At 41.5% G+C, this 9,950-nt stretch overlaps 1 protein-coding gene across 3 annotated transcripts in view; it reads left to right on the forward strand.

Moving 5' to 3' along the window:
• Window positions 1-9,950, forward strand: part of KIAA0753 (KIAA0753 ortholog) — a 65,506-nt gene that overhangs the window by 51,502 nt on the left and 4,054 nt on the right. For all 3 annotated transcript variants that reach the window (XM_011994648.1, XM_011994650.1, XM_011994649.1), the window contains 2 exons: window positions 2,010-2,130; window positions 2,632-2,856. In XM_011994648.1, coding sequence (XP_011850038.1) covers window positions 2,010-2,130; window positions 2,632-2,856 — 346 coding nt within the window. The remainder of the gene's footprint in view (window positions 1-2,009; window positions 2,131-2,631; window positions 2,857-9,950) is intronic.

Genomic DNA, 9,950 nt, shown 5'->3' on the forward strand with positions numbered 1-9,950 from the left:
GAGAACAGAGTCTCTTGTTTTCTTCTAGAGGCTTTATGGTTTTAGTTTTATGTGTAGGTCTAGGATTGATCTTGCATAAAAGTTTGCCTATGATTTGAGGTAGAGGTTGGGGTTCATTTTGGTTTTTCCTAATGGATGTCCATGTGTTCTAGTTCCATTTACTGAAAAGACTTTTGCTTTTCTCCTCCACTTTTCAAAATGTATACATTTGTATTTGGGCTGCAATGGCTAGGTTACTGTCACCACTTTGGCTGGGAAATGTTACTCAAATTCTGTTTGACTTGTGCTTATCAGTTACTGCCTTACTCAAGAAGAGGAGGAGAGTAAAGTGTGGTTAAACATTACCTCTAAGGAATGTAAGCGCCCTGAGTACTCCCTCATGAAGACAAAAGGAAATGGGGGATGGAAGGTTTACCACAGCAGCCTGTGTCACATGTCATCATGTAAAATAGGACTTTGAGGTATTGTGTTAGAAAAAGGACTCTCCCTCTCAAATTCTGACCAAAAGATGAGCCATCTCAACAAAACACTAATGTGTTGCCTTTTGTGTGCTCTCTATTTTCAAGTGCTCTGTGCTTTACTCCTGTTGTTCTCTCTTCCCCTCAATCCTCCTCCAGCCTCCATTTTCATCCTCATATAATAGTCAAGCCATTCTTCAAGGCCGGGCTCAGTGATCCTGCTCGGCCTGTGCTTTCCCTGGCATCTCTGCACTGGAACTTAGCTCCCTTCCTGGCCCGTGAACGCCCATAGCACTTTCTGGCATGTCCTACCATGTGTTCAAGGTATTTGTGAAGGTGTCTGGTCTCTCTCAGCTGAGCCACAGATTCTTTGAAAGCAGAGAGGTTGTCATTGTGTGTTCCTCACCGTGCCTATAATGGGGCTGGCCCGGCAAGGGTCCTTTTCATCATTGTTGAGTCAGCCCTGGGCATTTTGGCGTCTTTCTGTGCGGAAGCAGAGGAAAGGAAAGTGTTGGAGGGCAATTCGTTTCCCTGATGGTTTGGCCACTGGCCACAAAGTTAGGTTGCATCATGTAGAAGACAGTCTTACAGAGAACTTAGTGTTCTCTGTTTTCAAGGATGATTTAAGTTATTAGTCACTATCTGTGACTCTGCCCAGAGTCTAGGTATGCATTTAAAAGGGGCTCTCTAGGACACTAAGAACTGAAACGAGGTTTTGGACGCATTCTGGAATCATGGAATTGTTGTAAGTCTCGTTTCTGGTTGTTCTGTTTGTTTAACTTCATCACAAAACCCAATTCAAAGTGATCTTTGCGTTGTGCAGTATCTATGTCTCTTATCCCCTCTGAGAACAATTGAAAATTGGATTGCACTCTCAGTAATAGTTTTACAAAAGCTGACTTATGTCATACTTCTGTCTGACAGCAAGAAATCATAAGCATGTAAATGTGACCCAAGTCGCTTGACATACAGATGCTCCCCACTTCAGAGAAGGACAAATTTTCTTCCTACACTTGAAATACGTTTAAAATTATAAATAATCTGAAACTCAGCAGAGCTGTCAAGCCTGCAAGTTATAGTTAATAAATTAATGTTTTGACTATCATCATGCAGATTTTTTCAGCATTGCCCAGAGACAAATTAAATCCACTAATTAAGTGTTCAGGTGTGAGTGGTTTTTTTTTTTTTCTTCTTCAGTAATCAAAGCATTTAAAGGTTAAAAAACCCAATTGCTTAAGACGCCTTGAGTAGTGGGTGGCTGGGTCCTAATGGAAGCCATGTGGCCTGGGGCTTTTCATAGACCTCCTTAAGAAACCTTCCTCAGAGCAAGTTCATTATTTCTTAACACTGATTCCGCATTGGTTTCTTTGTAACATAGAAATTCACCTCTGCATTTAAAATGGGCGTTTTCCCATGGCCCTGCTAGCCAACCCCATCGTGCCTAAGAGATGTCCATGTAACTTGCTCTCAGGTTCTTGGCCACTAGGACGGCTCTAAAGTGGACACCAGCTGTTCTTTATATGCAGTGATTTTATGACCCTCCTTTTCTAGACCAAAAAATCTCAGCAGTAAGTGAAAAGCCCCCGTCTCCTCAGCTAATCAGAATCACGAAGACAGTGGAGCGCAAGGATCCAGCCGTGAACATCATGTTAGAAAGGCCCTGGAATGGCAAGTAAGTGGCAGAGACACTTTTGATTTCATTCTAGTTGGTCACCTTTGATGTTACTAGATTTTGAATTCCTGCAGTTCCCATAAGACAGAGAGAAATTCTTCCTTTGAGCAAGATCTTGCCAAAGTCCAGGGTGGCTGAGTAAATAGCATGTTTACAAGATGGGCATTGAATGTGTTGCATCTTGAGGAGCTTTTCCATGTTCAGTAACATTTAGCTGTTTTCTAATGTGGAAAGCATCACATCAGTACATGTAGGTTGTAGCGATATTCACTGCACGATTTTAAGAATGCTGTTGTCAAAGGGACGGGTATTCCCACTGGGTTGAGGGTTGGTTCATTGAAAAGGGGGAGCAATATATGCTGTTAGGATGTTGAGTTTTGTTCATTGTGAGAAAGAGAAATCAAGATGAGCCTTTGGCTATCAAACCATGAGGGTAAATTAACAGTTTAGCCATGCTTACAGATGATCTTGAATGCTTTCATCACTTTTATTTGTTCTCAGTTCCCTGGATGAAAGTGTGGGAACAGAGGAGGGAGCAGAGAAAAGAGAGGCCCCCCTTCTCTCCCTTGCAGAAGATTCTCAACAGAAAGAAGGCCGAGCTCCCCTCTTTGTCCCACCCGGTATGCGGCACAGCATCGGCGACTACTGCAGTCGTTTTGAGCAGTACCTTCGGATCGTATCTCATGAGGCTGTAGGCTCCTTCAACCCGTGGCTGATAGCTGAGAGGTCAGTGAAATGTTGCGGTCTTCTGTTTAGGAACCAAGTGCGAAATTGTTGACTTAGAAAAGGCTGGAGGAAGGATTAGCCAAGGTCTTATTCCAGGCTTTGGGGCCCTGGAGTTGCAGTGGTTGTTCTTGGGCTGGGAGACAGGCTCTCTATTTTCAGACACAGGGAACCGTAAAACAGCATGGGTGGTGCCATCCACAGGGGTGCTCTGCAGCCTCCTTTTCCTAGGCAGAGGGTCCCAGTCAGCCGGGCTGTCATCACAGAATACCATCGACTGCGTGACTTAAACAAGAACGTATTTCTCACAGTCCTGGAGGCTGGGGTGTCTAAGGCAGATCGAGTGTCTGTTGAGGGCCCTCTTCCTGGCTTGCAGATGGCCGTCGTCTTGCCGTGTCCTCACGTGACACAGAAAGGGAACTCTGGTCTCTTCTTCTCAGAAGGGCACTGATCCCATTGAGGGACCTCCACCCTCATGACCTCATCTAAACCTAATTATCTCCCAAAGGCCCCACCACAGATACTACCACACTGGGGGTTAGGGCTTCAACATACGAATGTGGAGGAAACACGGACATTCAGCCCCCAGCAATAGAAGTACAATACTCAGGAGTCAGTCAGAGCTGCTTTCCTGTTGCTGTTAATGCTAATGTTGTCCCATCAGAGAACACAAAATATTCCTGGGCAGGAAACAGCCATGACTGTGGAATCTTCTTGGTGGGGACAAATTTGCTTTTATCAGTAGCAGGCCTCTGATTTTGCAATATTTTCTTTAACCCTTCTCCTTCTTTCATTATGTGGGTAACGTAGTCTTGTGGAGTCACAAAACAAGATCCTGTAGCTACTAAATTTTGAAGAATGGGTAGCCCTTTTTTAGTGTACAAATACTTAATTAAAAGATATGTGTAAATCTGTTCTTTTTAAATAGGGCCCACATTTAAATTCTTCACAAGTTATCACCTTGTTACAAACATGCAAGATATTTTTCATCACTGAGCTAAGTAGTATACTATGATTACATTTATATAGTAGAATAGTAGTATACTATGATTACATTTCTTTTTATTTGCTAGTTATTTTATATGTTTGTTAACTCTACCTACACAGTAGCCAACCTCTCAATAATATAATTTTTGTCTGGATCAAAAGTATCAGTTAATCTCTGTGACTCGGCCCCACCCTTACTTTTTCTCCTGAGACCCCTTTTCCTCCTACCCGAGTCCGGGCGGCTGCTCTCCAGATCTACTGGATGGCTTTCATCCTGGGGCTTTCCTTCCTCCTCACCCTTCATGTTCGGTTACATCTCCCTGTAATAGATGCCCTGTTTTCTGATGCCCTTGTCTTCTGCTTTCTTGGTTTACTCTCTTATTTTGATGGAGCATATCCTGCTTTGTGTATTGGAGGAAATTTCTTGAAACTTACAAGTGTGAAAGTGTCTGCCTTTGTACTTGATTGATGACTTGGCTGAATTTAAAATTACTGGTTTATTTTTTCCAAAGAATATACCTTCCTTCTTTTGTGGAGGTGGAGAAGGGATTGTCACTTAGCTGCCAGAATAGGGGTGGAGTGTGTCAGTCCAACTGCTTGTTCTGCAAATTTTCAGCCAGTCTCCTCATTTTCTACCCCATACTGCACTCTGCCTTCATGATTCTCAGCACTCTCACTTCCTGAGCCTTCATGATATTTTATAGGGCAAACCGGCTTGTTTTTGCCTGGCATCCCTCCCACCCCCCGCTTACAGACTCTTAGGTTTCAGCTCCCTCTATGCTGCTAAACGAGTTATGATTCTTCTGTGTGCTTTTATCTTCTGAAAGTCTTGGACATTTCACATCCACTTGTGTCTCTTTTTGTAAATGTATGTATCTGTGTATCTATTTTCTTGTATTTAAGTGGGATTTTGGGTGGGATCAGGGATAATCACTTGTGTTTAAGCCCTCAGGTTGACCCTGAAGTCCTGAGACTTCTCTTTGGTATATATCATAGTACCCTTCAAAGTATATGAGATGCTTTGTTCTGGTAGAGACACACATTTGTCTTCACATGTATTCTTAAGGATTATCTGGGAGAAGAGAAGAAGTAAACTCGACTTGCTTCCTTTTGTTAACACATGCTCGTGTAGCATATGTACTCATTTTCTTGTAACCTGTCCGACTTGCTTAGGCTAACCGGGATATTGGGAAATGCAAAAGCAAGCCAAGGAAGATAGACTGTTCCTGGTGTGTTCTTACCACCTGATCAAATGATACATTTTGTTCACAGTTGTTAGGTAAATGTAGGGAAAATCTCTCAGCTTGTAAGGAATAACAGGTTAAAATGTAGAGGACAGAGCTATTAAAATATGCCTGGATTTTTACAGTATTTTCCTCTGCTGTCCTTTGACCCCAAGTGACAGTGCGTGTGAACAGTCTAGCTCTGTTTGGTTTTTATCTCTTCTTTTTTTATTATTTTATTTTATTTTATTTTAGATGGAGTCTCACTCTATCACCCAGGCTGGAGTGCAGTGGTACAATCTTGGCTCACTGCAACCTCCACCTCCTGGGTTCAAGCAATTCTCCTGCCTCAGCCTCCCGAGTAGCTAGGATTACAGGTGCTGGCTACCACATCTGGCTAATTTTTGTGTTTTTAGTAAAGACAAGGTTTCACCATGTTGCCCATGCTGGTCTTGAACTCCTGACCTCAGGTGATCCACCCACCTCAGCCTCTCAAAGTGCTGGGATTACAGGCATGAGCCTCTATCTCTTCTTTTTTAGTTTATGGTTTGAATATTCCAAAGATGAGAGTTATGTTGATCAGATCTTTAAAAAGCATCCAAAGACAGTTGACTTCATCTAAAGCCTCTTGGGTAAGGAGAAAGTTGAGTTTTTTCCTTTCTTTTAATGTCTTTATTCCTCATTATACCTGAAGAAAAGCACTTCCAGCGATTAGCATGAGCAGGTGATATAAACTGAATGCAAATAAAAGAGTGATGTGGAAGGAAAGGCTGAAGGTGACAGTGCTTTTATTAAAAGCAAATTCTTAAGAATTCCTGGCTTGAAAAACAATCAAGTGAATTCTGGTTGAAAAGGACAAATGAATGTATGTATTTCTCTTTACTTCCTATATCTCTATCCCACTATATGTCATTACAAGAATGAATAAAAGACATGAAACCATCAATGACAGCAAACAAGAAATACCAATAAGAATTTGGAAGCCATAAAGTAGTTAGACAAATGGTGACTGACTTAGCAGGCTAGAGAAAGCTAAGTGCCTAATGAGGAGGAAGGCAAGAACCAAGTTTTTCTGTAAAGAACATTGGTTGAGACTCAGGAATTAGAAGCATCAGATGCTTGTGAATGCATGTATGTAGGTGTATTGGGCCATTCTTGCATTGCTGTAAATACCTGAGACTGGGTAATTTATAATGAAAAGAGGTTTCATTAGCTCACAGTTCTGCAGGCTTTACAGGAAGCATGGTGTTGGCACATGATTGGCTTCTCGGGACACCTCAGGAAACGTACAGTCATGGCAGAAGACGAAGTGGGGAACAGGCACATCACATAGCAAAAGAAGGAGCAAGCAAGGGGTGGGGGAGAATGCCATACACTTTTAAATGACCAGGTCTCATGAGAACCCACTATCATGAAGACAGCACCAAACCATGAGGGATCTTCTCCCATGATCCAAACACTTCCCACCTTGCCCCACCTCCAGCACTGGGGATTACAGTTCATCATAAGATTTGAGCGGGAACAAATTATACAAACTGTATCAACAGGTGAGCCAGGAAATAGGAGGCTTGCTTGACATTCTTGTTCTTGAAAATGAGCAGACAGCTGAGATGACCAGACATTTGATAAAAGATACGTAGGCTATTATAACAGATAAGCACTCTGAGGAAGCAAAGCAGACAATACAGTGAGAAGAATAAAACATTAAAAACAGGCGAGAATTAATATTCTCAGAGAGCTAAGTGAAACTGTTATATCATGAAACAAGAACAGGATACTATAAAAAAGGAACTTTCAGGGACTGAAAAGAAAGTTCTTAGAAATTAAAAACATGATGGCTCAAGTAAACTCACTAGAAGGATCCAAAGAAAAAAGTCAAATGTTTCAAGTGGTAGAATAAAAAGACAAGAAACTAGGTAGTAGAGAAGAAATATTTTTAAAATTAGAAGCCTGTTCTAGGAGATTCAACATCTAAATCACTGGAGTTCCAGAATGTGAGAAAAGGGAAAAAGGAGCAATGGGAAATTATCACAGAAATGCTATAAGAAAATTTCCCAGAAGGCTGTCTTTAGATTGAAAGGGTTCATCAGTTGTCCTCTTGTGAGTGAGTGAAGGAATAAATGAATACAACAGAACAGAACACACCATGGCACATCATTATGAAAAGGAAATTTGAGCATCTCAATATAAGGAAAAGAAAGATGGCAAAAGATTCCAGAGGATAAAAACTGTACACATTCAAATAATCAGAAATGAGAATGGCATATTGTTTTTAGTAGCAACACCAGAAGCTAGAAGATATTAGAGCCTACTTCCAAAATTTAACTTAGAATTATGTGCTCAGATAAATTATCAATTAAAGATAAGGGCAGATAGAACAGAAACATTTTTAGGGCTGGGTATGGTGGCTCACATCTAATCCCAGAACTTTGAGAGGCTAGGCGGGAGGATTGCTTGAGCCCAGGAGTTTGATACCAGCCCAAGCAACATAGTGAAACTTCATCTCTACAAAAAATAGAAAATTAGCTGAGCATGATGCTACATGCCTGTAGTCCCAGTTACTCAGGAGGCTGAGGTGGGAGGATTGCTTGAACCCAGGAGGTCAAGGCTGCAGTGAGCTGAGATGGCACCACTGCACTCCAGCCTGAGTGACAGAGGGAGACCACATCTCTAAAAAAACCAAAAACACATTTTCAGGTGGGCAAAGTGTTTAAAAATTTAATTCCCATGCTACTGGAAGATCTAAATTACCAATGCAAGATGTACATTAAGAAAGAGGAAGACTTGGGTTTTAGTAAACTTAGACTTTACAGTGGAACTTCCAGAAGAATGGCAAAAGCCTTTCCCGGATAAGATTTTTCAGTGAGCATAGGAAAGAACTAATCCAGATTAGAGTAGTGGGACAGAATACTCCAGCAGGGATGGCTCCACAAGGGGAAAAGCAGAACGGGGAAGATTAAAAAAGGAAGAAGAAAAACAGATACTTTACCTAATGTGTTGGAATGTAATGGAAGTACCCTTGTATTTCTCTCGCAGTTTAGGTATAAATTAGTGATAGGAATATAGAAAGTGAAGCAAATATAAAAACGAGGTAATCACTTCTGCTCCTAGTGATGACGCACTTGGTAATCTGGACCACCTCTCCCACTGAGGATTACTTTTAATAGAAAAGCTGTATTAAAAATAAAACCTATATTCTTGAAGGCATCAAGAAGTTAACTAGGTAATGAAGAATAACTGGGCCAGGGTCCTGGAGAAGACAGAGCCCTGGGGAGGTTAGCCCTTTGTTGAGCACTGGATAGCCAGTTTGGAGGGAGATGAGCAGCACTTCTGACAGCCTTTTCAGAACAGAGGACAGAGGCTGGAATCAGAGGACAGAGGTTGGAATTCACGGGTTGCCAAAGTGGGGGAATTGTCCTAGTGAACTTTCCTCACTTTTAATTGGGCCCCCAAAAGATTGCACTCTGGAAGTACAGGTGACCTGGATATAAATAGGCCTTCTCAGGGACTCCACTCAGCTCCAAATTACCTCAGACTGGATTGAGGTGATTCTAGATTGTTACTGCCCCACAGGTACCACACATTAGAAAACATGAATTTTCTCTGGAGGAAAATAACATCATCTTAGGAATCAAGTTATTTCTACGATTGTCAAATATGCGTATATGGTGAAAAATAACCAGGCAACAGAAAGACAAGACAATAACAAGAACAGACCTACAGCAGATACAAATATTAGAGCTATCAGACACAGACATTAAAATAACTGTGCCTAGTGCATTCACAGAAATAAAAGACACAAATTAGAACTTCAGCATAGAACTGGGAACTAAACAAAATCCAAATGGACATTCTAGAATGAAAGATAAAGTTTCTGAAATGAGGAATTCATTGGTTGGGCTCAATAGCAAATTAGACACAACAGAAGAAAAAATTAGAGACTTGGAGCATAGGACAGAAGAAAATATCCAGAGTGATTCCCGGAGACACACAAAAAAAGATGAAAAGTGAAGAAGAGAGGGAAAGGGACATAGAGGAGGTGAGAAGGTCTAACATGTTGTTGGAATCTCAGGACGGGAGAGAGAGAAAATGAGTCAGAAACAACATCCCAAGAGATAATGGCCGTCACTTCCCCAGAGTAGCAAAAGACATCAAGTCATAGATTTAAGAAGCTCCAAAAACCCCAAACAAGAAAAATAAAAAGAAATCCATACATAATAATTACTGAAAGATCTCAGACAGAGAAAATCTTAAAATCAGCTGGAGGAAGAAAAATCAAGATAAGCAAAAACAGTGGAAACTGGAAGACCTGGCATATCTTTTAAAATTCCAAATGAAAAGAACCACCAGTCTGGAGTTCTAAGCCCAGTGAAAGATACATCAAGAGGCAAGGTGAGGAAAGAGTTTCCTAACAAAGCTGAATTACCAGTAGACCTTCACTGTAGGAAATATTAAGAGTATTTTGGGGGCAGAAAGAAAACAGTCACAGATGGAAGATCAGAAATATAGGAAGGCATGAATTTTAAAAATAGGTAAATAGGTGGGTTAAAGTGAATATTGGCTGTATGAAACAATACTGATGTTTTATGGATGCGTGTGTATGTGTACTCACACATTTAAAATATACAGTAACAATAGCATGTAAGAATGTAAGGAGGCCGGGCGCAGTGGCTCAAGCCTGTAATCCCAGCACTTTGGGAGGCCGAGACGAGTGGATCACGAGGTCAGGAGATCGACACCATCCTGGCTAACACGGTGAAACCCCATCTCTACTAAAAAATACAAAAAACTAGCCAGGCGAGGTGGCGGGCGCCTGTAGTCCCAGCTACTCGGGAGGCTGAGGCAGGAGAATGGCGTAAACCCGGGAGGTGGAGCTTGCAGTGAGCT

This window comes from Mandrillus leucophaeus, unplaced genomic scaffold (assembly GCF_000951045.1).
Source record: "Mandrillus leucophaeus isolate KB7577 unplaced genomic scaffold, Mleu.le_1.0 Scaffold46, whole genome shotgun sequence".
Lineage (NCBI taxonomy): Eukaryota > Metazoa > Chordata > Mammalia > Primates > Cercopithecidae > Mandrillus > Mandrillus leucophaeus.